General features: G+C 51.9%; 9 protein-coding genes across 9 annotated transcripts; 7 read left to right on the top strand and 2 right to left on the bottom strand.

The window, feature by feature from the left end:
- Positions 1-1,738: 1,738 nt before the first annotated feature.
- Positions 1,739-6,206, top strand: B0H65DRAFT_519158 (uncharacterized protein; the record flags this gene model as incomplete). The annotated part of the gene is made up of 4 exons (XM_062828713.1): positions 1,739-1,987; positions 3,705-3,893; positions 3,959-4,656; positions 5,465-6,206. The coding sequence occupies 4 exons, from the start codon at positions 1,739-1,741 to the stop codon at positions 6,204-6,206; spliced, it is 1,878 nt and encodes a 625-aa protein (XP_062684467.1).
- Positions 6,207-6,603: 397 nt separating this feature from the next.
- Positions 6,604-7,248, top strand: B0H65DRAFT_418640 (Alpha/Beta hydrolase protein; the record flags this gene model as incomplete). Its single annotated transcript, XM_062824155.1, has 1 exon — positions 6,604-7,248. One exon carries the CDS (start codon positions 6,604-6,606, stop codon positions 7,246-7,248), a length of 645 nt encoding a protein of 214 aa, XP_062684466.1.
- Positions 7,249-7,789: 541 nt separating this feature from the next.
- Positions 7,790-8,673, top strand: B0H65DRAFT_109232 (uncharacterized protein). The gene is made up of 2 exons (XM_062820550.1): positions 7,790-7,908; positions 8,007-8,673. The coding sequence occupies exons 1-2, from the start codon at positions 7,895-7,897 to the stop codon at positions 8,461-8,463; spliced, it is 471 nt and encodes a 156-aa protein (XP_062684465.1). The 5' UTR covers positions 7,790-7,894; the 3' UTR covers positions 8,464-8,673.
- On the top strand, positions 8,654-10,894 carry B0H65DRAFT_109218 (general substrate transporter). The gene is made up of 3 exons (XM_062820549.1): positions 8,654-8,970; positions 9,039-9,373; positions 9,426-10,894. Exons 1-3 carry the CDS (start codon positions 8,883-8,885, stop codon positions 10,668-10,670), a joined length of 1,668 nt encoding a protein of 555 aa, XP_062684464.1. The 5' UTR covers positions 8,654-8,882; the 3' UTR covers positions 10,671-10,894.
- Positions 10,895-12,916, top strand: B0H65DRAFT_109210 (SGNH hydrolase-type esterase domain-containing protein). Its single transcript, XM_062820548.1, has 3 exons — positions 10,895-11,336; positions 11,417-12,795; positions 12,851-12,916. Exons 1-2 carry the CDS (start codon positions 11,118-11,120, stop codon positions 12,527-12,529), a joined length of 1,332 nt encoding a protein of 443 aa, XP_062684463.1. The 5' UTR covers positions 10,895-11,117; the 3' UTR covers positions 12,530-12,795; positions 12,851-12,916.
- Positions 12,917-13,535: 619 nt separating this feature from the next.
- Positions 13,536-16,162, top strand: B0H65DRAFT_109205 (cytochrome P450). Its single transcript, XM_062820547.1, has 6 exons — positions 13,536-13,972; positions 14,037-14,169; positions 14,231-14,568; positions 14,630-14,745; positions 14,798-15,597; positions 15,681-16,162. The coding sequence occupies exons 1-6, from the start codon at positions 13,645-13,647 to the stop codon at positions 15,820-15,822; spliced, it is 1,857 nt and encodes a 618-aa protein (XP_062684462.1). The 5' UTR covers positions 13,536-13,644; the 3' UTR covers positions 15,823-16,162.
- A 469-nt stretch (positions 16,163-16,631) lies between these two features.
- On the bottom strand, positions 16,632-19,475 carry B0H65DRAFT_109184 (uncharacterized protein). The gene has a single exon (XM_062820546.1). The coding sequence runs from the start codon at positions 19,289-19,291 to the stop codon at positions 16,916-16,918; it is 2,376 nt and encodes a 791-aa protein (XP_062684461.1). The 5' UTR covers positions 19,292-19,475; the 3' UTR covers positions 16,632-16,915.
- Positions 19,476-20,806: 1,331 nt separating this feature from the next.
- On the top strand, positions 20,807-22,347 carry B0H65DRAFT_109133 (uncharacterized protein). The gene has a single exon (XM_062820545.1). It carries the CDS (start codon positions 21,097-21,099, stop codon positions 21,910-21,912), a length of 816 nt encoding a protein of 271 aa, XP_062684460.1. The 5' UTR covers positions 20,807-21,096; the 3' UTR covers positions 21,913-22,347.
- Positions 22,348-23,417: 1,070 nt separating this feature from the next.
- On the bottom strand, positions 23,418-26,100 carry B0H65DRAFT_546219 (uncharacterized protein; the record flags this gene model as incomplete). The annotated part of the gene is made up of 6 exons (XM_062829435.1): positions 23,418-23,761; positions 23,875-24,370; positions 24,432-24,754; positions 24,811-24,852; positions 24,936-25,679; positions 25,899-26,100. 6 exons carry the CDS (start codon positions 26,098-26,100, stop codon positions 23,418-23,420), a joined length of 2,151 nt encoding a protein of 716 aa, XP_062684459.1.
- Between the last annotated feature and the right edge of the window lie 240 nt (positions 26,101-26,340).

Below are 26,340 nucleotides of genomic sequence, written 5' to 3'. Positions count from 1 at the left end.
TATATACCCCATACAATGTATCATTAGCGAGAACTTGACGGACTTGATCTAGGCGATGGAATTCTACCAGTTCATCCCATCCGCGGAAAGGAGAACTTGACCCAAAATGCTAACAGTTGTTGCCGGGCGGCAAGCACGGGGCAATATTGTCTCGGTAATCTCACCTCCTTGAGACAGAGACCTTGAAACACCTCCAATACACCTCCTGGAACGAGAGAAGGAGGATCGACCCCAAGCATACACAAAATCATTCGTCGACAATTATCACGACCAGAAACCTTTGCCAAAGGGGAAGAGCCGCATAATATTTTTATCAGCCACGAAGGACGACGGTAAACACCAAGAGTCGGCGGGACCATTTCAGCCACCACCTGTTAGCAAATCAATCAAATTACACACCACACACTACAATTCCCACCGGGAAGTCTTACACCGGAAAGAACAAGATCCGGATTGACCTGCGGGCCGCCGCCGCCGTCGCCGTCACGACCACCGCCTAGCTGACTGCTCGCCCCGGCTATACTTGCAAGACAGAAACGGAGAGAGATCGGCGGCACTCTCGGAAAATAAGAAATCATGTGGCCGTTCTAGACCACGAATTGCAACGGTTACTAGACACCCGTAGCAAGATTCACAATCATAAGGAAATATTCACGTGGCGTTGAGAAGGTAATACCGTTGTGGTCGGGTCGGCAAATTTCACTCCCGCGCCGCTTGAGGGATTTGGGCTGAGGTGAGAACTGAGAACAAAGTATGATTGCACAACTTGTAGGTATGAACGTCCTGCAGTGAAGTTATTGACGGGTAAGTGGACATTTTGGGTCAATCAGATAACAACATCCTTCGGCCGTCCTTGAACTCAGAATACCCACCTGTCGATAAGGTTCGCAAGGATCCCAAAAATAGTTTACCTACCCTGCACATCACCTCCATTCACCACTAACACAACCGGACCGGCACGCGACAACCCGTTCGGGAACCGGAACCAACCCGGGGCCCAAGATTCTGGTCGTACCCACAACTTCACAACGACTTCCCTTACATATTGACTGGATGTAACAAGGAAGTTTGTCTCGCAAGCTCTTACATCCGAAACGAACACCCGACTACTGTACTCTAGTCAGTTGTCAGTTATGGTGCTCGGCTAACTTCGCTGCCGTTTCTTGTCCACCCACCCTTGAGTCTTGGCTGCTTTGAGTGAAGCAACATCAGACATGTTACAGAATTCCGTCCCGATCAGGAAATACATTTAGATTACTGTTAGTCGCAGGCTTTACTTGACAAGTGTCTGTCTGTATATGGATCTCTAGAGGGTTTTTGGAAACACATAACAAACACGTACTCCAAAAGGTATTGAGGATGCTGATACCCGGCCGACCCCCAAATGGGGATGGGATGGTATGGGTAAAAAGAAAATCAATAGATGGAGCTCTCTGACCGGAGATAATGAATGTCTTGTTGGGATGGTAAGTGTTCAAGTACCGGGTCGAGTAGGTTTAGTGTTCGTCCTTCATCCCTCATATATTTCTCCTTTTCTCCTGTCCCTCTTTTCGACGTTCATCGTTTGTCTATTGCTTAATTTCCATCTCACCATCTCTCACCTCTTGAGCAAGTCTCACCTGGTGTTGTGGCCATGTCACCCTCACGCTTCCCTCTACTCAGCTCCCCCCTCCATCCCCCCCGGGTCAGGACCCTTCGTCGCCAGCGGGAAGCATCTTCTTCATCCAAAGCGACTCTAATGTCACTCCAAAAGCCACTCCTCCACATCGTGGCGGCAGTCCTCATCGTCTTCTCAACTGCCCTTCTTCTCAGCCAAGCAGGCACATCATCAGCATCGATTACCACCACCACAACCCAACAACAACCCCCAATACCACAACAACCACAATACCAAAACCCGCAGGAGAACGACAGCCAAAACATCTGCAAAACCACCCACGACCAACCCAACCCCCTAGCCACCACCTTCCCTAACAACGCCACGGGAGTCTTTTCCATCAAGACCTGATGAAGCTCGGGATTTCTTCTTTGCAACACTGATTTTGTCCCTGTTAGCGGCAGCCCACCGACGTTTTGACGCAGTGACTTTGTCCTTGTTTGCGGCCCTATACTCCCTAGCACGCGCATTGATTTTGTCCCTATTTGCGGCAGCATACCGACGTTTTGACGCATTGATTTTGTCCTTGTTTGCGGCAGCATACCGACGTTGTGACGCATTCATTTTGTCCCTATTTGCGGCAGCATACTGACGTTCTGACGCAGTGACTTTGTCCTTGTTTGCGGCCCTATACTCCCTAGCACGCGCATTAGAACGGTCCTTGTTTTGGTGATAGACCTGATTCCTCCTGTCAAGATGTTGACGATACTTGACAGGGTCGGCTTTCAACTTCAATCTCCTCCTCCTCTCTTTCGCATTGAGGTGCTCCCTGTTGGCGTCACGCCACCGTTTTGTCATGGCAATATGTTTGGCATGCTTGACAGGGTCTTCTTTGATCGACTGCCAACGCGCCCTCGATGCCAAAATGACATCCTCCTTCTTGTCATTGCGCTTGGCCAGTCTCTGTGCCAGCCGTTTGGCTGATGACCGGGCCAAGGCTGCCGACAGTTCGGATTTGGACAAGCCTTCTGTGAACCAATCGCCAAAACGGAGTCCTTCATACCAAGAGTGATGCGAACATAGCCCCTCATATTCCGCCAAACCCCACTGGTGATTCGTCAGGTTTGTGTCGAGGATACTTTTGTCTTCGTATGCGCAAAGCGCATGTGACATTGCTGTCTCGACAATGAGAAAGAGAGCGCGACCGGGAAGAACCAAATATGCTTCTGGGCATTGGGCCGACATCAGAATTTTCTTGTTGGAGATATGATGGCCGTTTTTGCGCGCAATGGCCGTCAAACTCGACAACTGGTAGTTCCTGTCATAGTCCTTGAAGCGTTTATGTGTGCCTTTCTTCATGTCGGTCCCGCTACCGACATAGACCATGGGTGGGTGCTCTGGATGTTCAAGAATGAGGAGATACACCGTCCAAGCGGGTTCGTCGGCATACGAAAATTCTGGCAGGGATTTCAGTGCATCGAGTGTTGCGGATGGTGTGCTTGTATGATATTCGAGAGGCAGGGGCTGAACGACAATTGGATGTCAAGTACCGTTTCCCAGAGCACTTGCGTCGACGGCAGTTGCTTGCGGATTGAAGACTTCCGGCCACCGACCCAGGAACAGTACGCAGCGAAGGTCTTTTCGATGAATGTCGCTTCCCATGTTGCCTGTAGCTCCGGATAGTCTTGATCTTCGTTGAAGTCGAAGTCTTCATCTTCGTTGAAGCCTTCATATTCGCTCAGCTCGTCGCTGAGCTTGCCGACTGCTGTGGCAGCTGCGACAGCTGCTGTGGCAGCTGCGACAGCTGCTGTCCTCGCTCTGGTCTGAACCATGATGGCTTTGTCTCTAGATGGGGACAACTACCAAGAGAAGAGAAACAAAAACAGAGAGGAACCAACAAGAAGGGTAAAAGATCCAGCAGCAGCAGCAGATTTTTTCCATCTTTCCCAAGGAAGGAACACTCTGCTGCTGCTGCTGCTGCTGTTGGATCTTTCCCAAGGAAGGAACACTCGACAGGTGGGGCATCTCAAGAGTTCCCTGCAGTGGCCGAAGGTATTAGTGGAGGAAGGGGAAAATGGAGATGGGAGATGGCAAAAGACTTACCAAGGGGGTCATCATCCCCATCCCCCTATTCCTCGCTCGCCGGCTGGTCCCTTCACAATACGCCATCCTCGAATTGGCATATAGATCCCTCGTTCCCGATTTTCCCGAGGGAATGTACCCCGTTTTGCTGCAAGCGGCGCATGATCATGATATTCAGCTGAGGGCGTATGGGATTGTGTTGGAGGATTTTTCTGTATGTCTTTCTGTTCCCTGTTGCCTTAGACAGTGAGTCGATGATTAATGTGTGGAAACCCACAGCGCATCGGCTTCGAATTCCCCTTCCTCTCCCCCTCCGGCCCCTCCGGCGACCGCTACTCCTCCTACCGCTGGGCTCCGGCGCAGTTGATCAGCGTCGGCAACGACATCGCCATTGACGGCTCGCGAGCCTACGGGACGCGGGTTTCGCCGGCGAGTTTTGAGCCTGAGTGTGAGGCTTATAGAGCGCTGCTGAATGGGAATACGTACTTCAAGGGGGTTTCGACCGCATTCAACGCCTTGGGTACTAACTCCTCTGTTGAGGACAATGTCGATTTGAGCAAAGAGAACGAGATGTCGATAGAGCTGGAGATGACCCGTCTCGTTTCCTCCTCCTCTTTCGAGTCCAACTCTGGCAGTCCTCCTTACTCCTTGGACTTCTTCAAAAACATCACCAACCAACCTACTTTTGCCAGTCCAGGCGGTACTTGCGATAACATGATCCGGCTTTTCGACACGTCCATGTCTAGGGGAAAGTTTGCGCCGGTGCCGGTAAGAGGGAGGGTTAAAGCCGTTAATGTGTTTCCGTTTGTTGCAGAAGGAGAGTTAGATTCGGACTCGGATTCGGACCCATCAGGTTCGGACTCGGACGACGCTAGTCGAGGAGGGCAACGGGAGTGGGAGTGGACGGATGTGTACGGGGTGCAAGTGGCGACGCCGTTCATCGAGAATAATTACCTGGATTGTGAGGCAATGAGGGGGTATAAGGGCTGGACTGCCCAAGATGGGATGATAGATGATTTATGAAGGAATCTCAACAGACGGGAGGCAGACTTTGCCGGAGAGGAGGTAATAATATACGCTATCGAATCAAAGGAGTTTTAAGATGATGCCAGGCAGCACCCAGTGGCATTTGTCACGGCGGTAGGTGGTCGATAACGTTGTGCAGCAGACCTGTCTCGAAGAGATGACTCTGTGCTACCAAATCCGAGCTAGAAAGATGATGAGGGGTCGGTGGCACAGAGAATCCGCTCACCGGTTCCTCTTGCGGTCTGCGACAGAGTTAGGGAAGGCACGGCTTTATGATGACTGTCACCCTATCGCAATTGTTAACCCAACACTAGACTGTCAGCTTCACTCATGTCTTCTTAGTGTGGTCTGCTGGAAGACCAAATCGGCCGACGATATCAAATCTCCAGAAACTCACCATCTTGACAGAGCGACCGAGTCGGATAATTGCGATATCCATCAACATGGCGGCATCAACTGACCAAAGGATTGTTGCCCCGTATGGGGAGTGGGAAAGCGAGATTACCGCAGAAGCTGTGACCGCTGGGAGTTGCAACATCACTTCTCCCAGAGTTTGTGTGAGTCTTTGATTCCTGCAAGCACGAAACCTGGCCGCTGACATGCATTTCCGCAGCCCCGAACAGGAAGATCCTTCGCCCTTCAATCCCGCCCAGATGGCTCACAGACGATTGTTGAGCTCAGGTTCTATAAGGAGGATGTTCTCACTGGGACTATGGATATCCTCGAAGAAAAATTCGAGGACAATGACTACCAGGACAGTGCTTCGACCTCCCTCTACGAGTACGGAGGGTTGCCGTACGCATTGTGGTCTGGCGAACAATTCAAGATCATCTACTCCGACGCGCGCGCTAAGACAGTAAACGTACTGATTTCAAACGAAAAAGAACAGAAATGGGAGCGCCAGGTCTTGTTCAAGTCTGAAACACACCGGTACGGTGATTTCAACTGCCACCCAGGCACACCGTGGGTTCTTGCCGTCGAAGAGGACCACACCAATCCTAAGCCGGAAGACGTGAGAAACAGTGTGGTCCTTATCCACATCGAGACCGGCGAGGTCAGGAGTCTTAGGGGTAGCGGACAGCACGACTTCGTCGCTTACCCGCGGTTCAACCCTACTGATATGACACAGATTTGTCATATCCACTGGGACCACCCTAACATGCCGTTCTGGGGAGCGAAGCTGAGCGTGATGAACCTTGACCTCACCAACTCAACCGTTTCAGACGTGAAGATCGTTGGAGGCGATGATACATCAACAGCTGCAGAGCCTAGATGGGGACCTGACGGGCAACTCTACTTTGGTAGCGACAAGTCCGGCTTTCGTCAGTTGTGGAAATATCACAAGGGTGATAGCGAGCCGATTCTGCTACCGGGATGGGAAGACGCGGAGTTCGGGGATGCGCATGAGGCTGTTGGAGCCCAGAGTTACGTGTTTCTGACAGACAAGGAGATTGTTGCGGCCCCGGTTCGATTCGGAGAGATGGAGTTTGTGGCACGTTAACTTGGAAACCCGCAAGGTGACAAAGTTGGACCCTCCTTTGACCAACACGAGCATTCGTATGGACTGCCTAGCACGGCTTTCAAAGAACTCGGTGCTAGCCATTGCCAGCGGTTATCGCACACCACCTGGTGTCTACTGTTTCGCCATCTCGCCGGATCTGACACTCAGGTCTGAGCATCTCGGGTCTTCGGTTGAAAGCCGGTTCCAGTTGCGAGAAGAGTTTTTCTCGTCGCCGGAGCATATCCGATTCACAACGACCGACGAGCCACGACGGGAGGTGCATGGGTTCCTTTGGCTTCCGTTCAACCCCAAATACGAGGGACCAAAAGGAACGCTTCCTCCACTGATCATCCAACCCCACGGCGGGCCGACCGCATACAACCCACCAGGGCTCAGCATGAGGGTGCAATATTTCACGAGCCGAGGGTATGCGTTCTGCTTCTCCAACTATACCGGCTCGTCTGCGCATGGAAAGGCGTACCGCGAGGCACTGCGTGGAGAGTTTGGTATAGTCGACCGTGACGATGTGATCGAAACGGTCCGATATCTCGCGAACTCCGGACGGATTGATGGTTCTCGCGTCGGTATCGAAGGCGTGAGCTCGGGCGGCTACTGTGTTTTGCAATGCTTGACAGGATTTCCGGACGTGTTTGCCGGAGGAATCAGCATGTGTGGCATCAGCGACCTCAAGACACTAGACGAGGAAACGCATAAGCTGGAGCTACATTACCTGCAAACACTCCTGGGGCTCGAAGGCAAAACCGAGGAAGAAAAGTTTGAGCTGTTTCGGGAGCGTAGTCCTTTGTATCATGCCCGACGCATCACTTCTCCATTGCTACTGATCCATGGGGATGCCGACCCTGTCGTGCCGATTGCGCAGAGCGAGGATATCAGGCAGGAAGTCGAAAGAAACGGTGGAGATGTCAAGATGGTCGTTCTCAAAGGCGAAGGACACATGTTCAGGCACGCTGATAATCTGAAGCTGGCGCTGCTGGAGTGTGGGAAGTGGTGGAGGAAGACGTTGCTGGGGATTAAAAGTTGAAGGAGGAAATTGGTACGGAAGAGATTCACAGGGCCAGTATGTTAATGTTAGTGCATGTGGTACATCGTGGGCTACCTCGTTAGTCATGTTCTGTTTGTCGGCTTCCTTTTAAATCTTAAAACATCGTGAAATGCAGAAAAGCGCTCTGTGTTCATGTGCCTTTTCAAGAAAGTTTATTTATATGGAGATTTACCAGATAACTCCTCTTTCACTTATATCATCAAGAATCATGCTGTTCTGTGCTAACGGTATCCCACTGAGAGTACCTACCCCGCATCTGAATGCTGCGATCGTCAGTGCAGTGAGCTTCAACTGTTTGGCAGGTGCATGTGATCAACAAAACCCCAACTTCACGGTGATCCCAAAACTTCCTGGAGTCAGGTATTTTTTCCTCCAACACCGAACCATTCCAGTCTATTCTCCTTCTTCATATAAACGGCGATAGTATGTGGTCGACAACGATCAGATAGTTCGCCTTGACGACGCCAACGACTCCGAGTTTTCCATTTCCACAACTTCGCCGTTTTCTGGACAACACCGCCGGCTAGATTCGGTACATCCTCGGGCATGCGGCATCACACGTTTCATTGGCAACAATCCTGAAAATCATCGTTTGCTGACCTTCCTTGGCTACGTCCCCAACCACATGGCAAGGTTAAGGTAAGCTTGTCTTCACCGAAGGGTCCACTCTTCAGCGACTTAACCCCAGACAAGCTTCCCCAGAATCCCCACGGGGAGAGCGCTCACGAGTCAGAAAGCTTGGAACTTTGGAAGATCCTCCAGTTCCTCTTGCTTGCTTCCAATCACGCCAGACATAAAACCCCAAAACGGCATTCTGAGGACGGCAATGAAGTCTCAAGCGGTTTAGTTACAGTCAGTGACTGTGGGGTAGGGCTGTTGGACTCCCAAGAAAGGTTGCCCAGCCGTCGATCCATCAGACCTGTCTACCACCGAGGTGCATCACCAATGCCAGGACATGCGCACCACTCAGGACGAGAACCGGTCCCGAGGGTGACGTCGTCATGGTCCAGTCCCACTGCTCCGTCCCCCGGATTCAACTGTTCTCCACGAATTCGCCGAGCCCGTCGAACCCGCGAGACTCCAAGCCGGCCAACGGCACCTCGCTCATCGGGGAAAGAGGGTCACCAGTCCACAACTTCTCGGTGGTCTTCAGGCCCGAAGAATGAGGGGCCCCGCGTTCTGCACAGTGGTTGAGCTGAGAGAACGAATCTTGTCGTTCATGGGATCAACTGCTGACTCTCGAAGGACCCAACAACATGATTTCTGTGGATAACGCCCACACGACGTTACTGGCTCTCGAGACGGAAAGTGCCGACGACCTGACAAAGAAAGATGAGAGAGGTTTGTCAAAGACCCTGTTTACCCTTGCCCGTCCATGTTACCTTGTCACGCTCGTCTCCTCGTGCCATGAAGCCCCGAGAGAGGTGTGTTCCTGGTTCTTGGTTACTTTTGGGTAATACCAAAGATGATCTGCTCAAGTCAGGAATGTGATCAGCGACGTGCTGTCTCTATATATGATCTCGGCATGCCCTTCTGCATATGCTTCTGATGGTCCTCTTGTGTTTTCACATACCTTTCGACATTGAGCAAGCTTTGTATCGAACAGTGTCGCCATGAAGCAATTCCTGGGGCTCAGAGGCCAGGCCCTCAACCTGGCCGTGGGCGCAATTGCAGGATGTGATTTCCTGCTCTTCGGATACGGTATGTCATGGGCAAAAGTTGAAGAGTCAACTATGACCAAAAGCAGTTCTAACCACCAGTGACAATAGATCAAGGTGTCATGGGCGGCATTCTCACTCTTCCTATCTTTCTCGATGATACCTTTCCCGACATTAACCCCAACGCACCGGGCCTCACCCCACACGAATCCTCTATGAGATCCACCTACCAAGGCATCTCCGTCGCTTCCTACAACTTGGGCTGTTTCATCGGCGCCATTATCACCATCTTCATTGGCAATCCCTTAGGCCGTAAGAAGATCATTCTTCTCGGAACTTCCATCATGATCATCGGTGCCATTCTCCAGGCGAGCGCTACTACCCTCGAACACTTCATAATCGGACGCATTATTACTGGCATTGGAAATGGAGGAAACACATCTACAGTGAGTTTCAACCTCAGCTTCAACTTCGAGGACTTTCACTAACCCCTCACAGGTCCCTACTTGGCAATCCGAGACTTCAAAAGCACACAAACGAGGCAAGATGGTCATGATCGAAGGATCTCTCGTCACAGCCGGTATCATGTTGAGTTACTGGATAGACCTCGGGTTGAGTTTTGCCCCCGGCTCAATTGCCTGGCGCTTCCCGTTGGCCTTCCAGATCGTCTTCTGCATTCTCATCGTCATCTTCGTCCCCTTCTTGCCCGAATCGCCTCGCTGGCTGATCTTCAAGGGCCGTGACGCGGAAGCCAAGGAAGTTCTGGCCGCCCTCAACGACGTGGAACTCGAAGACCCCATTGTCGACACCGAATTCCACTCCATCCACGAGACGGTCGTCGAGATGTCCAAGGGCAGCTTCAAGGACCTCTTCACCATGGACAAGGACCGCAACTTCCACCGCACGCTGCTGGCATACGTCAACCAGGTCTTCCAGCAAATCTCGGGTATCAACCTCATCACATACTACGCTGCCGTTATCTACAGTGGACTCGGCATGTCCGACTTCCTGGCTCGTCTCCTCGCCGCCCTCAACGGCACCGAGTACTTCATCGCTTCTTGGCCCGCCATCTTCCTCGTGGAGCGCGTCGGACGTCGCAAGCTCATGTTGTTCGGTGCCATCGGCCAAGCGGCAACCATGGCCATCCTGGCAGGCGTCAACTCCCGGCCGGACGACAAGCCTTGCCAGATTGCGGGAATCGTGTTCCTGTTCGTCTTCAACACCATGTTTGCGATCGGTTGGCTCGGCATGTCCTGGCTTTACCCGGCCGAGATTGTGCCACTCCGCATCCGTGCGCCGGCCAACGCGCTGTCCACGTCGGCGAACTGGATCTTCAACTTTATGGTTGTCATGATCACGCCAGTTGCGTTCAACAACATCAAGTACCAGACTTACATCATATTTGCGGTCATCAACGCCTTTATTGTTCCCGTCATCTATTTCTTCTACCCTGAAACGGCGTGCCGGTCGTTGGAGGAGATGGATATGATCTTCCGCAAGGTCGATGGGTGGAAGGGATACTTTACCGTGGTGCATCAGGCCAAGGTGGAACCCAGATGGTACGACAAGGATGGCAAGCGCATCGGCGGCGCCGACTTTGAGAAGGCTGCTGAGCACCACCAGAGCCACTTGATTCCTGAGTCGCCTGGATCTGAAAAGCCGACGAAGGCTCATGTTGAGTCGCCTGGGGCGGATGATGCGATTACTTCTTCAAGTAGTGATGGAGGGAATCGGGAGTTGTAGTAGGGGTTAGTGAGGGGTGAAAAGAATACTCAGTACAAGTTCCGTTTATCAGCGTCGTTCCCTTTTGCTTCCATGGTTCTTGGTGATTGTTACACACTTCGGTGGTTTTCTGGAAAATGTAACCCCGTTGATGTTCCCGCCTTCCCCAGATTTTCTCCCGAGTGATCGACCGCCTACTTACCATCCGGGATGTCGCGCTGGATGAATAGGGTGGCTTTGTGTGCGCGAGCAGGGGGAATTCCGTGGTGGCTGTCTTTGGCTAAAGTGAAACTCAAACAGCTGGTTGTTCAGATTACCCTTCGGACCAACACCGTCCGTCTCTGACCATGTATAAAATAGGCTCAAAATGCCTTCGACGACTGCCCGAGTCCTTCTTCTTGGCGCTATACTTACCTGGCGAGTTACAAACACCGAGTTCCCTACCGATTATCGCGGCCTATTCGTACCATGATGGTTTACACCACATCATTTGGCCTTGCCACGGTATTGCTTTGCATTTTCGGCTGGGCCAATGGCTTGCCCTCGCCAAATCTCGACGCCGCGCACAGCGAGCTGCTGGGCCTCCGTGATTCAGTCGGAGCTGCTGCAAACGACTACCACTGGGTAGCCTCTTGGACATCGATGCCACAACTCGTTGAGTCGAGTAACATGCCACCATCGCCCTTTGTAAGAAGCCCGTCACTTCTACTCCAAAATGCTTCTATTCCACAGATATCAGATTATGCTGACCATGTTGGAACTCACAGTCCAGCGGCGGAGTCTTCAAAGACGCCACTCTCCGTCAGACTCTCTACCTCTCTCTTCCTGCCGACCGCATCCGCCTACAAATCAGCAACACCTTCGGGGGCTCTGACCTACCCATAACCGCCGCCACCATCGCCCTCCCCACCTCAGGCAAAGCCGGGGTCTCCGGCATCGACACCACCACCCTGAAGCCCATCACCTTCAAAAACGGCAGCGAAGGCATCACCATCCCGCGCGGCCAAGTAGCCTACACGGACCCCATCGACTTCAGCGTTCCCGGCCAAGCCAACATTGCCGTATCGCTGTACTTCAAAACCGGTCAAAGCAGCAGTAGCATCACCGGTCACCCGGGTTCACGCACCACCAGCTGGATGGTCTCCGGCAACAAGGCCTCGGAAGCCAGCATCACCGGCGGCAAGGACACCAAGCACTGGTATTTTCTGCCAGCCGTCGAAGCCTGGAAGCCCACTTCCTCAAACTCTTCCGCCTTCACTATCCTCGGCGACAGCATCACCGACGGGCGCGGCAGCACCGACGACGCCAACAACCGGTGGCCCGATTTGTTGTTAGCGCGCATGCAAAAGAACGGAATCAACCACATTGGCGTCAACAACCAAGCCGCGGGCGGCAACGCCGTGCTCAGCGGCGGACTTGGGCCCACTTTGCTAAGCAGGTACAAGCGCGACGCGCTGCAGCAGCAAGGGGTGAAATACGTCATGATTTTCGAGGGGGTCAACGACATTGGCGGCGGCGGGACGGACAGTGAGAGTCAGAATGGGATTGGCAACCGCTTGATAGACGCGTATAAGCAGATTGCGAAGGAGTGTAAGAGCGCGGGGATTAAAGTTATTGGAGGCACGATTACGCCGTTTGGAGGGAATGGACAGAGTTATAGTAATCCGGCGAGGGAGCAGACGAGGAATAAGGTTAATCAGTGGATTTTGAATAGTAGTGGGGGACAACTGGATGCGGTGGTGGACTTTGGGAAGATTATTGGCGATCCGAGTGTCAAGAGTCAGTTGGCGAAACAGTTTGATGGCGGGGATCATTTGCATCCGAATGTGGCGGGGTATCAGGCTATGGCTGATGGGTTCCCGCTGGATTTCTTTAGCTGAGGAAGGCGCGGAGGTGGGGGACGAGGATGGGAGTGAAGGGGTTTAGGGTGGAAGGTGCGTTGCCTGGAGGATGGGAAGGGAAAGTACGAGTTGGTAAAGTTCTGGTCACGGGGTGAAGACATGGAAAGAAAAAAAAAGCACAACTTGACGAACTTGGAGCAAGTCCAGGAAGTTGCTCTCGATGAGATTTTCAACTTCCAATCAACTCTTGCTCAGAAAAGCAGACCCAAGAGCATAAAGTTGGGACGGAAAGAAATGAGTCCTTGGTGAGTGTTGTCACGTTTCGACTGAGTGAAGAGTGAACCTGATGGTGCGTCCTAGCCCCCATTCACACAACTTCCCCTCACGATACCACCGTCAAGGTGCTGCCCACTTCGCCTATCTCAGCCTGGATCGGGAATGGCATACGTCTCAGCAGGATTTCCGGAGATGGGGATCTGGAGATAGCCGCACCCCAAGACCAATAGCTTGGAAGCTTACCCACTTCTAGCAGGTGTTCCCGACTGGATGCTTCCTGAGCGCCGCTGCATGTAAGATGATCCCGTGGAATGTTTCCGTTTGGATGGCGACGAAGACGACATGGGACCAAGGTTGATATGTATGAGTTGTGGTTGAGACACGTCCCCACAGCAACCACCACCATAACAGTCACCATCCCATCAACAACACCAACAGCCTGGTTGTAGGATGCACAATGTCTGTGATGGAATACTAATATGTGAACAGTGTAGCTGTCCGTCAAGGTTTGGCGGGCCGCCAGCACATGCCATGTGTACCAGTGACACCAGACGACGAACTGAGGACCACAACCTTGAACTTCACCACTATTCACTCGCCAATTCATTGTCGCAAAACGAACCTGAGATGGTTCGTGCTCCAGGCGACAACGGAAACTGAACCACATAAGAGACCACAATTCTCCCCTTCCACCCAAACTCAAACCCAGACTCGAACACAAACTTCCAGTCGTCCGCATCCTCGGTCGTGAAACCAACCACGACATCTCACCTTCCGAATACACCAACCATACCTTGCGCAACATACCTTGACGAACCCATTCAATATCGCAGCGACTTACACCGGATCAGTCCACTCTCGATTGTTCACTATCGACCATGATGAATTTCTTCATGGGCGACTTCGGCATTGGCCCGTCATCGGATATGGCCACGAGCAACAGCAGCGCAACAGGCGCAACAGGCGCTCCTACCACTGGCTTTCAGTCCATACAGCAATCTGTCGACACGGTAGCGGGAATTGCGATCGGTCTCTTCATTGCCTACTCCGCCTACAAGAACCTCTCCGAAGCCTATCGTAGAGGTGATCCGTACAGAAAGGCGCCTCTCCCGCCGAGCCCGCCGGGCGACTTTCTCCTTGGCCATTATCGTCATGTTCCGGAGGACGAGTCCTTCCGCAAATACTCGGAGTGGTCGAAGAAATACAGTAAGTTGAAGTAGCCCATATGCCCTCGACTGACCAATCGACTGACGTTCTTTGCTTGAAACAGACTCCGATGTGCTGTACTTTGAGACACTCGGCACTAAATGGGTCGTCCTCAACTCCTACGAAGCAGCCCATGAACTGCTCGATGTCCGTGGAAGGAAGTACTCGGACCGTCCCCGCTTCGTGATGTTTGAGGAGTAAGTTCAAACCCTTGCAACATTGTCTCGTATCTGGCATTGCTAACAACGACATCTATAGAATGGGATGGGCGCCCACCCTCACCTGGCTCCGTTGGGGGCCCCAATGGGGTCTCCATCGAAAGGTTCTGTCGCCTCCTCTCACCAAGATCGGCTGTGTCTATTTCCAAACCCTGCAAAGGAAGCAGGCAATGATCATGTGCAAGAATCTGATCGAGAACCCCAAAGAGTGGATGTCCGCTGTCACTCATTTTGCCGTGGCCATAATTATGAAGATCGCTTATGGCATCGATGTTGACACTCCCACGGATGAGTGGGTCAAGCTAGCCGCAGAGGCTTCCGAAGCTGTTGGCAAGGCAGGAGCTCCAGCCAGCTCGATCATGGATCGCATTCCGTGGAGTAAGTTTTTCCTATCTACCATAATTGCCCAACGAACAAATTACTAACTTGAGTCCTCTAGCCCGCCACCTTCCCGACTGGTTGCCGTTCATGGAGCGTCTCAAGTATGCTCACGAGAACAAGAAGGCCATCCAGGATATCACAGAGCGTCCTTTCAACGAATCGATGTCGGACTACGTAAGTCAGCCTTTTAAGACAGTTAAAACTCGGTTGCTAACCAGCAATACAGCCCATTCGCAAGCTCAAGGAATGCTTTGTGCACAGAATGCACTATCTCCGGGGGGAGGACGCTCGTAGAAACAGGCAGAACGTCTACTATGAGGAGGATATCAAGGGAGGAGCTGCGACCATGCTCATCGCCGGCAACGATACCACTGCCTCGACTGTCAACCTCATCATTCTTTACTTGGTCAAGCACCCTCGCGTTCAGCGCCGCGCTCAGGCGGAGGTCGACTACATTCTACTCACGACCGGTGTTCCCACCGAGCCCGTAGAGGATTACCGCCCCACCACTCCCGCACCCTGGGCCGCGTCCTCCAGCAACCGCGCCGGAACCATCCGCCTTCCCACCTGGGAGGATATCCCCAAATTCAAATACGTCAATCTCATCCTTCAGGAGGTCTACCGAATCAACCCGCTTTCCCCGCTCGGCATCCCCCATGCCAGCGTCAAAGATTCCAACGACATCGACCCCGATGGCGACGACACCTACAACGGAATGCGGATCCCTTGCGGAACCATTGTCTACCCCAACGTCTGGGCCATGAACAGAGACGAGAAGCGTTATCGTGAGCCGGAGCGCTTCTTCCCCGAGCGCTACCTGCCCAAGGAGGAGGGCGGCTGGGGCGAGCCTTTCCCTGTTGGCAACTTTGGTTTTGGACGCCGTGTCTGCGTGGGCCAGCATCTGGCGGAGAACAGTTTGTTGATCGCCATGGCGATGATGTTGGCTACCATGGAGTTTGATCTGCCTATTGGACCGGATGGTAACCTGAAGGATTTTGAGCCGGAGTTTTCACATAAGGGACAGTCGTAAGTACTTCCTCCTTCCTTTCTCTGATCCCTAGTTGGAGTTATTGCCGCAAGATATGAGTTACTAATTCCCTTTTTCCCAGGATTGTCCTCCCCTTCAAAGTCTCCATCAAGCCTCGCTCCCCGATGGTAGACGAATTGCTCGACCGCCACATTCTGGTTGCCAAGATGGCTGAGAAGGCTGCGGAGGATGGCAAGCAGGCTCGTCCTAGTCCTAGCGCTTAAGTTGTTGCTATAATATGGTACAACCAAAACTGGCGAGTCTAATGAACGTGGAAGCATTCTTGTGGAGGAATTACAATCCATCTAGTGATAGATGAAAGTTCGGACATGGATGGCGTTCAACAGGTTGGCTTAAGCTCTCATATCGAAGAGATTGTCAAGGAAAAGGACAAGGAAAAGGAGTACTGGGGATTTGATGGTCGAACCGTCGGCTATGGCGCTCACTTGAGCATAGGCAGGAGTGATGGTATGGTGTTAGTCCTAACTCGGAGATTGAGTAAAGCCAACAGTCAATTACCTATTACATAGAGGTAGTGGCTTAGATAGACTCATTAAAACCCGGATCAACTTAAAGTTCCAGCTCAGTGAGATCACCACTTGCATATTTCATTATGTGAAAACTCTTCGAAACCTTGAGCAGCTTGATGACGGCTAAGTGACATTAAGAGTGCCGTAGTCACTAACCGAAGTGATCGTGACATATATAAACGCATTTGACACTGAATTATGAAGGATATTAACGCGTTTCCACTTGTTATGTTTCACACAATAGTCACGATGCGATATCCCGGAACCATTTGGATTATTTTGTTCCAGAAACTGCCACATCATGACAGAGAAAAGCCATCTCGAAGACTAGTTAATGCGTAAAACAGCAGACAAGTACCAATTGTGTATCTTCCACGGTCACTCAGAGAACAAGGCAGGGGTCCGTAATGACCTTCACGTTATCTTATAACCGGTTTTGTTGTAGGATATCCAACAATGGTATTGTTCTTCTTCCCAGAATCACAGACAGTTGGGGGCGGCACTGGGTTTTAAGAATCTATTATTTTCGGGGTGCTACCTAACCATCATCTCTGCTAATCATTGAGTGATATGGCCTCCTATCTGAACGGTAGCAACATCCTATCTGAGCTGTGCCAGCGTCCCATTTTAAGCGTCCTTCTATTTATGATTATCCGAGTGTCATTCGGAAGCCATGTTGGTCATTAGCAAATATATCAACTAGGAGCGGACTACCTGGTGTAGGTAGTCACGCGACTCCGTGGATTACGCTTCGTTTATTTGAAGACTTCTCCCAGTGATCGTAGGATCAGAGATCCTCCCGCACAACCACATCAATCCCCAGTTCCTGGACCTCAACCTTTGCAGCATCTCTGATAGCCAGGAGCCACGGCCTCGAGTCCCCAAAGCAATCAAACTGGACACCAGACAGCGCAAAAGCTGCAGTGATATCCGCGAAATACTCTCTTTGGATGTTTCGGAATGCACACCATAGATAGAGAAGCTTGGGCTTGGGCTGGTCAACAGCCTCGCGATTTTCGTTGTCCTCGTTGTCCTCGTTGTCCTCGTTGTCCTCGTTGTCCTCGTTGTCCTCGTTGTCCTCGTTGTCCTCGTTGTCCTCGTTGTCCTCGTTGTCCTCGTTGTCCTCGTTGTCCTCGTTGTCCTCGTTGTCCTCGCTGTCCTCGCTGTCCTCGCTGTCCTCGCTGTCCTCGTTAACGTCATCGCTTCCCTCTGCGGCACTACTCCCAATGGAGCCATCGTCACGGATATACCGTACGCTCACCCCAAAATCATCATAGCGACTACCAAATGCATAATCGAGAAGAATACTGTCTGTCCAACGGCAAGGGATCCAGCACAAAAATGAGCCAGATTTGATTGCAGATATAGTCTTTTCCATCGAGTCTTTGACAGGTGGACGTTCTGAAACATGTGACCAATTCTCTTCATGAACGCGAGCTTCAGCCTCAGGGAACAGTTCGAGTGGCTTGTTCGGTGCGACTTGATATGTGACGGAACGAAGACTGGCAAGTTTCCGTCGGCTCTGCTGTTCGTCCACAGCCTGCATGTGGCAGCCGATTTGATCAGCGTGGCAGTCAGCAGCTAGATTGAGCAGCATCGTCTCGACCGCGTTGCGATAGGATGAGAACAGCTCTAGACCCTTTGAAGCCTTGAAAACGTTGGGGATATCATCGGGTAAGATATGAACAAGATGCGACATGTCGGATTCCGAAAAGACATCGGTCTGGTAAAGGTCCATTTCGGAATAGTCTGGGTCGTTCCTCTGGTATCGACTTAGCCATGTTTCGCGTTCGATGATATCCATCTTCCATTCGTCGAGAATGTTCAGTTTGATGAGATTTGGCGGAAGCAGGCTGGCTAGATTGACCTCGCGCGAAAAGTTGCGGGGATTCCCGAATAGAAGATGTTTTTGAATAGTCAACTTTTCCAAGCGATCCAAAGTTGGGAGGCTAGTGAGACGCTGTCTTTGCCCGATAAAGTTCTTGAAGCAGTTCGAATAACAGAAAACGAGTGTGAGCTCTTGAAGTTTGCTGCCCTTCAGGAGCAATGCTTCGGAGAGCGTTGGTGCTTTTGTAGTGGGGAGGTCGTCTAGGGCAGGCAGTTTGAAAGGATCTGATGGACGTTGCTTGAATATGAGAGAGACGAGATCCTGAGGCAACTTGAGGAGCATACCGCAAAGTGTCCGAAGCTGCACGGTCGTATCTAAGAGGTGCAGATGGCGGATACTTTTGAGCGCTTCGTGGTGGAATGGGTCGAAAGTTTCTGTCGACCCAATGGCCGTGAGTGTGTCAAGGGAGCGGAAGTATCGAAACGGATACTGTCTTACATCTTGAAGCCAGCAGTTTGCTGGGCGTTTCGAGGTTGACAACAGGATGAGCTCGGTCAAAGACGAGCAGAAGTCTGGCGTAGAAGACGCGTTGTCATCATAGAGCTTCGCGAAACTTGCAAAGCTGCACTGCGGAGCTCCCCAATCAAGCGGGAACTGCAACAATAGTCGTCGTACCCGAGGTGTTTCCCGGAGCATGCAGTAGAGGAAGTCTTGCATGAGCTTATTCATAGGTGGGCGATCGCGACCTGTTGCAAACCCAGCCCAGAGGAACAAATCCCGCTTCAAAGTATTGACAAGCTCCATGGTACGCGTTTTCCTCCTCGTGACTTGAATGTCCGTGGCGTCATTATCAGGCTGACAATGGTAGTTACTGAACCGGATGCGCCAGTCAAATTCGCCTCGCTGGATTTTGCGCGGCGCTTCTTCGAATACCTGTCGCCCAATGTCCGCCCAGAGGCCCTTATAAGCGCATCTGTATAGGTCATACTCGTCTTTGGTGGTGTTGAAGGTTGCTATTACTGCCAGAACTCGGACCACCTCGCCTGCTTTGGGAGATTCTAAGAGCGTCCGTAAGAAGAAGGGTAGTGCCGCTGCATCCTCCAGAATAACGGTTTGATAAAGGAGCAGAGAGGCCACAGCGTGGCAGCGTGAGTGGACAAGGCAAAGTTTCCGCAAAGTCCGTCGGTCTTGGAGAAGAGGGGCTAGATCGTCGGCCTCGTACGCATGATTGCGCGCTGAACGATAACTTGGAAAGTCATCACTATTTTTGGGCAAAGTCAGAGCAAAGTGACCCAAAATGTGAGTGAGCGTTTCGAAGGGTAGTTTTAGCAGCATGTTGTGCTTGCTCCAGGCTTTTCGCAAGTATTTCGACGCCGACTTCGTCACTGTTTGATGTCGGTGGATGGTGGCTCCGGGACTTGTTGAAGGTGGGAAGGGAGTGCAAGAGGAAGAAAAACGCTACCTGGGTTTCAGGAAAAGTTGAATTTCAAATAGAGCGGAGTTTTTGTGGAAAAAAACCAGTAATTTACCTTCACTTGTCTCGTTAACTCGCCGGAGTTCGGATGACTGCTGACCAAAACACCGTTTCTTCCATCCCAAATTGGAAACGCGAATCTTGAAAGTTAAGCCAAGACCATCGATGGCGATCAATGGAAAAGTGACCATGAGAATTATGGACCAAAATGAATTCAGCGAGCGGAAAACTCACGAAGAAATCGACAGCCTCGTAGGGAATGCAATGATGTTTTCCATTGTTGTGTCGTGGATTTGACGTCCACAGGTGAGGAAGTCCAGGACATTTGCCTCGAAAGACGCCCACTCAGTAAAACAGCCTGTTATGCTGGTCTTGAAATTGATTCCGAAGCCGGTGTGATTCAGTGTGCGCAGGCCAGTACCCCGCGTCGAATTCCGAGTGATTTTGGGATGAGGTTGAAGAACATTAGACATTTGAAGTCATATCAGAATCCAGTGTGGTGTTCGGTCAAGTGACGTTGCCTACATACTTGCCTGCCGCGAACACTGCACGCACGGGCATTTCGAGTCTCCATCGAGAAGGCGGCCATGTGACCAATCAAAGGGCGAAAGGGCTGTAACGTTAGCGCAATTGGGAAAGAGCAAAAAGGGCTAGAGCAGGTGCAAGTGGCTTGGCTTGCCAGGGGACACCCCTGCCGATGCAAAACAGCCCCGGGAGATGATCCGTGCATTTGGGCGTCCATTTCCCCTGGTTCGCGCGATGTTGCATTGCGGCCTGCTTTCGTTTGACCTTGGCCGTCAGGGCCGTCCAACTTTCACCATTTCTCCCACGAGCAGCAATGTGACGAGCAGTGGTGAAGGCCTGAGAGATATCCGCTGATTGCGCAGTGGAGCCATTCCAGGGCGGCCCCTGCCAAGTGTTGGCCGAGCCTGGGGTGCATCGGGGGTGCATCCCGTCCATCCACGCGGTGACCCGTCCCGAATTTAGTATTTTTAATGGGGAAGCTCGCTCTTGGTCTCCCCATGGAAATTATCGCCATGGCAAGAGACCCATACGACGTTGAATTAATGTAATTGCACCTTTGCATTTTGCAAGACCCGGCAAAAAATCCCCCCCTCCCTCCAGTTCTTCCCCCTTCCAATTCCCAGACTCCCAGTTTCTTGGGCCTGCCTCACTTCCCGTCCTTTCCACTTTTCCACTTTCCTCACTTTCCCCTTCTCTCTTTCTCACCAGTGGTCCGAGTCTCAAGCTGCTGCAACCACTGTACTCGGCATCAATGCAGCACTGAATGCCGCATCACCGCATCTGTTTACCTTAATGCATCACAGGCACCGGCCATTCTGAACAGAGTCGACGACAAACAACACATCCCAACAGCCATGCCGTCATGAGCACACCACATCGTAGCTTGCAGTCCGCTACCGACCTTCCTTAATATCACCAGGACCAACCAAACAAACGCAACAACAAGAACAAAAATACAAAGAAATAATCCAACACTCACTCTGGCTATCGCAGCTCTGTCTCTCCTTGTCTCTCTCCAATTTCGTCTTTCTTGGTCCGCCGTTGTCGTCAATCATCGTCGCCGTTTTACTCCCTTGTCGTTCGTTCCTATCTACAACCACTACAACAAAATTCACCACTCCGAATCTAACCACCGCCCAATATGCCGACCCTCGCCCGTCGCCAGTCGCATTCCTCGATAGACCGAGTCTTCGACCTGTTGGCCGATCTCGAAGACACACAGATCTCTCTGCTCTTGGACGACTTTAACCACACCACCCCGAGCAATGTCCCCGTCTCCAAGGCCATTGACCTCTTCGAAACCGATCCCAAGCGGAAGGCGAAGCGCAGCTCCACCATCAGGTCATCCTCCCCGGTGAGGAACCTCCAGACCGAGCTCGAGCGAAGGCACAGCAGGAGAGTTGCGGCCAAGATCGCTCCTCAGCACCTCGCCACCCAACGACCCCAGGCCAAGCCGACGACGCCCTACATCACCACTCCCAATGACCCCTCGAGGAGCTTGTCCTTCTCGTCGTCCGCTTCCGAGTACTCCGACCGTCCCGTGACGCCAACCGATGTCTCCCCCGCGCCGTCTTTCCGCGCCCGCTCTTACAAGCGCATCAGCCGGCCGACGCTACTCTCCCCAACTGCCACGGCCGAGCTTCACGAGTTGTTGATGGCCTATCTATACGAAACTCCGAGCTCGTCGAACCTGACTTCAGCGACCACTTCGAGCGCCCCGTCGCCCACAACCCCCGACCCAGCCTCGCGCTTCTCTCCTTTCTCGTCTTCTTCTTCTTTCATGTGGTCAGGAAACCAAACAAGAGCGGAACCAGAACCATTTTTCGACATGTTTGAACCCTCGCCTGCCCGGGCGCCCATTTCGGCATTTGGTTCTTTTGGTGGAAGGACGAGAGCAGAGCCAGCAGCAGCGTCAGTCAACATGAGTAGCATATTTGAAGTTTTGGCCTCCCATTAAAGGAAGAAGTTGAAGGGGAAAACTCGTCAAACTCAGACACACACACACACACACACACAAATGCTTCTCTCTCTTTTTCGCTTCTTTTGTTGGATTATTTTAGTCTTATATCTGCATAAACTCATTGAGTTGTAATGAGAAAGAGAGAGAGAGATATCAGACACATACACACACTGTACACAACTATTCAAAAACTTTCTTGGTTCTGGCTCCGACTCTGGCTCCGACTCTGGCTCTGGCGGATGAAGATATTTACCTGTATTATCAACAACTGGTCCAATTTTTTTGTGACCGAAATTTTACCTACTCTTCGAAACAGATCTTGAGGTGCTGCTTTTCGCGTGCCTGATTTGCGAAACTTTAACCTCACTTGTCATCTCGCAAAGACATGGGTTCCACGTAAAGCCGTCAGGAAACTAGAATATTTGCAAAGTTACCTCAAAGCCACCTATGTAAATGCTCCTTGACGGCCACTAAACCCAAGGAACCGACACACCTTTAACCCTACCTTTTCTGTCACACCTCAAGATAGAGGTAGAATCCGGATTTCCCGAGATACCTACCTCTGTTACGGTACGGCCGAGTCAATGTATAACCCATCAAACGCTACCAGGGACCTCCTTGGTTAAAACTCCGGACTCCAGACAATCGCGCGTCACACATAACACATGGCTACCAGGCATGATGCTGGTTCTGGTCAACTTCCAGGCACAAAGTACGGAGTACATAGCTTGACCAGTGCCAACTTTATCACAACTACAGCCAATGCTCTATGATGATCTCTTGGTCCTTCCGGGAAGGAGTTTAATCCATCCAGGAGGGAGCTTTTCATCCAGCTACCGGTAGTTCTTTACCCCCGAACGGGTGCAGTGCCGGTGTGTGTGCATAGTGTATGTAAGCTCCCGCTATCCCGTCTTACATACATACGTGCGGGCAATATTGCGTGCATGGCGAGGCAACATCATCCAAGGCATGCCGGGGCACAGCACTACCCATCAACAACCAGCCCAGACAGCTGGGAGAGGAGATGGAAGGGTACCTACCTAATTACTGGATAACGGGTTGACCCGGTTGTTTGGAATGTGTGGGGGTGATGGGTGGTTACACAGCATCACTGTGGCCCTGGAACCACGGTCGCACAAAACACACAACGGGTATTAATGAATCGGTCATGGCGGATCAAGTGTTTGCGTAGCTGGTTCATATCCTGGGAAGCTCGTAAACCAGTATGGGAGCCCCAGGGGGATTGAGTGTTTGTGTTACTGAGGCTGAACCGAGGGCCGAATAGGGAGGCGATGTGGTTTGTACTAAGGTGGTGATGAGGTCATGGTATCTCGATACGGCCTTTCCGTCAACGCCGAAACTGACAGCTGAAGTAAGGCGGTCTGGATGCGGAGTTTTCGGTGATGGAAGTTGAACCACTATCATAGGAGGCAGCTGTTAACTCGAATCAATTCTTTTCACATTTCACCTCGTCACAAACCTGAGAATAACTTGGTAATATTTTAATCTTTCGTCGCAGCCGCCGCCTGTGTCCCAGGAGGAGCCCACTCCTCCTCTCCACCCAGCACCCACTGCTCTTTGTCATAGCCAGCCGGCCACACACCGTTCTTGCCAGGGGCCATGATACCGTTGGGATCGAGCGCGTTCTTAATGGTCTCGTTCAGCTTCATCAGGGCGTTGTCGTTGAAGTTGTACGTGTTGGCGATCTGGTCCATGAGCGCCAAGTGCGTGCGGTACTCGCCCCAGCCGTGGGCGGCACAATCCTTGATCATTGTGCGCATGAGCCACCGGGCACGGAGACGCTGTTCGGGATCTTCGCGGTCGAAGACGATGCAGACGATGTGATCTGTTGGTGAAAACAAGGTTAGCGAGTGTTTGGGTAGAATGTCGGCAAGGCTCCGTGCAAAAATAAGGTCAATTAGAAGGGGGAAGGGGGATTATAAAGAACCCCAAACTTACGCAGATCCCTCATGCCAACGATAAAGGTACCGATAAAGTCGAAACCGGTCTCTTGACACCTCCTCTTCGTAACCTCATACTGCAATGCCGCATCCGCGCCGCTGATCTTGGCAATAGGCGAGAAAAACAAGTGCCCGCCGTTCGGGAGCCAGTCAACCCACCTCGGCTCGTCGAGACTGGGTATACCCTGGAGGGTATCCGATCGTATGCGCAGAATGCTGTTCTCCTCTGTCCGATCCTCGGGAAGGTAGAACTTGGATCCGGATATGGTAAGGAAGGCAGCCTTGATGGCTTCGAGGAGGACGGCGCGTATAGGCTCAGGCCCGTAGACGGCGCCATAGAAATTCCATCGGCCGAGATTGAGCTTGGCGGCAATTTCATCCATCTCGGCCTCGCTTAGGGGGGTGTTCTTGTCGGTATAATGTGATTTGGGATTGTATACAGCAGCGTCGAGCAGGATATGACGGAGTGTAGGCGTGTTTTGGAGGATCATTTGCTAAGAAGAGCAACATTAGCGACGTTTGATGGGCGGCCAAATATGAGCAAGCGGTACATACCAGACGGAGGGGACGAATCTTGTCGACGATGGCAGACAGGTCGTCGTCACGGGGAAAGGTGATCATGTAGGCCTGATACCCGCCGGGGTTGGGCATGAGCCAGATGCCCATCTTCACCACAATTCCCAGGTTGCTCTGGGTAAAGATACCGTCATTGTAGGGGCCAAAACCATAGTTAAACAGTTGCCAGGTCTTGTTGGGCTTTTGCTCATGAGGTGCGAGGCCGGGGACGTTTCCAGGCTCTGGGAGAGCACCCATGCCTGTCCTCACAAGCTCGCCGTTAGGGAGAACGACTTCCATACCACAATGCATCATGAAGTGATCTATTGCAGAAAGTCAGGGTCATTATGCCACATCATGAAATAAAGGTTCTACTTACCACCATATGGCGTGTATCCCACACCGCGCTCAACAGCGTTACCTGGCATCTCCTCGTCAGTTCATGACTAACACAACAGAAGCCCAGTATATCTCTCCACATCCAATACCAAACCCAAAACTCACCAATAATGGAACCGCCACCAAGATCTGGCACATCAATCCACAGATGCTCCCTCAGTCCCGTCTTCACAAGATAATCATAGAGACTAAAGTAGGTCACACCAGGCTCAACGAGCGCATAAGCGCCCTCGACGCTGACCTCAAGGACCTTATTCATGTTCTTTCCCAACTCGATACCCACGCTTCCCGGCACGCGAGGTGCGGTACCGCCATACCCAACGTTTCTGCCAGCAGAGAAGGGCCAAACGGGCACGATAAACTCGTCGGCGAGCTTGACAATCGCTTGGACCTCGGAGACGCCTCGGGGTGCTACGACGGCGGAAGCCACAAAGTAGTCTCGCTCGTACACTGAGTGCATGTCGTGCGCCTTGCAGTTATCCATATAGGTGCCATCCTCCAGGGGGTTTTGGGGGTCAACCACGGTGACATTCTCGGCGCCCACGATAGACTGAGCGCGGGAGATGAATGCCTGGAATGCCTCCGGGGTGACGTTGGGCGGGAGACGCCTGGGGAGGGAATCGTTGTGGCAGAAGCCATGGCTGGATGTAAGCGGGTAGTCGAGGCCTGGAAAAAGAAAGGCTAAGAGGCGAGCGGGCAATGTCTCGGTGTTATTCTTAGCTGCCCAAGACTCGATATGTCCCACAAGGTGATGAGCCAGGACAACCTTTGGAGACCATCCTTTTGTCTTGGACGTGTCTTCCCACCCCTCCGCGCCCCCTCTTGAACCCTTCTCCTCATGGTCCACTGCTGGAAAGTTTGGTAGCTTGGTACGTGGACAAAGCACTTTACTCCTTCGAGGTGGTGAATACAGGTCAGGTAAGATTCTGGTGGCGGTTCATCATTCCAGGTGGTGCTCAAGGTGGTGAAAGTGGAACCAGAAAATGGCCATTGTGTGCGGGTCGAAGATGTTGTTCTAAAGCTTGCGATGCTAAACCGCCGCCGGAATCCTACCTAACCCGTACTTACCAACCTGAAGGAGTATGTAAAGTCTTTTGCCCATGTACCGAACATGGGATATGATTCGTTTGAGAGATAAAATTATGCACTCAGGGCCGTTAATGTTCATCTGGGCGGCCTTTCCATTCCTGGAAGAGGACTCTGCATCGTTGGGGTTCATGAAGTCAGGGTGCATGAGTTCCACTGTCATACCACCTCGTATGATCTCCATTGAGGGGATGAGATGGATGGCATGGCAAACTCTGGGCGAAAATTGTCAGCTTCGTCGTTGAAATATCTCGCTCATGGATTCTTCTGGGAAGAGCTTACCAGGCGGGAAGAGATGGCGGCAGCTCAGAATTGGGAGTTTCTCGTATCAAGATCATGGGCGAATATGGAGACGCTTCATAGTCTTTCTGTTCGTGCAGGAGATGGAATCCAGCTTTTACCTGGTTGTCGTCACATGTCAGCT

Source organism: Neurospora tetraspora, assembly GCF_033439725.1.
Source record: "Neurospora tetraspora strain CBS 560.94 chromosome Unknown B0H65scaffold_2, whole genome shotgun sequence".
NCBI lineage: Eukaryota > Fungi > Ascomycota > Sordariomycetes > Sordariales > Sordariaceae > Neurospora > Neurospora tetraspora.
This window is presented reverse-complemented; position numbering and strand designations above follow the sequence as displayed.

Bases quoted from the DNA above. Each gene is read 5' to 3' on its own strand.
- B0H65DRAFT_109218 (XM_062820549.1), top strand. From the start codon at position 8,883: ATGAAGCAATTCCTGGGGCTCAGAGGCCAGGCCCTCAACCTGGCCGTG. The intron at 8,971-9,038 runs GTATGTCATGGG...CAGTGACAATAG, and splicing joins TTTCCTGCTCTTCGGATACG to ATCAAGGTGTCATGGGCGGC. The intron at 9,374-9,425 runs GTGAGTTTCAAC...AACCCCTCACAG, and splicing joins ATGGAGGAAACACATCTACA to GTCCCTACTTGGCAATCCGA.
- B0H65DRAFT_109133 (XM_062820545.1), top strand. From the start codon at position 21,097: ATGCCGACCCTCGCCCGTCGCCAGTCGCATTCCTCGATAGACCGAGTC.
- B0H65DRAFT_109184 (XM_062820546.1), bottom strand. From the start codon at position 19,291: ATGCTGCTAAAACTACCCTTCGAAACGCTCACTCACATTTTGGGTCAC.
- B0H65DRAFT_109205 (XM_062820547.1), top strand. From the start codon at position 13,645: ATGATGAATTTCTTCATGGGCGACTTCGGCATTGGCCCGTCATCGGAT. The intron at 13,973-14,036 runs GTAAGTTGAAGT...TGCTTGAAACAG, and splicing joins GGAGTGGTCGAAGAAATACA to ACTCCGATGTGCTGTACTTT. The intron at 15,598-15,680 runs GTAAGTACTTCC...CCTTTTTCCCAG, and splicing joins TTTTCACATAAGGGACAGTC to GATTGTCCTCCCCTTCAAAG.
- B0H65DRAFT_109210 (XM_062820548.1), top strand. From the start codon at position 11,118: ATGATGGTTTACACCACATCATTTGGCCTTGCCACGGTATTGCTTTGC. The intron at 11,337-11,416 runs GTAAGAAGCCCG...TGGAACTCACAG, and splicing joins ACATGCCACCATCGCCCTTT to TCCAGCGGCGGAGTCTTCAA.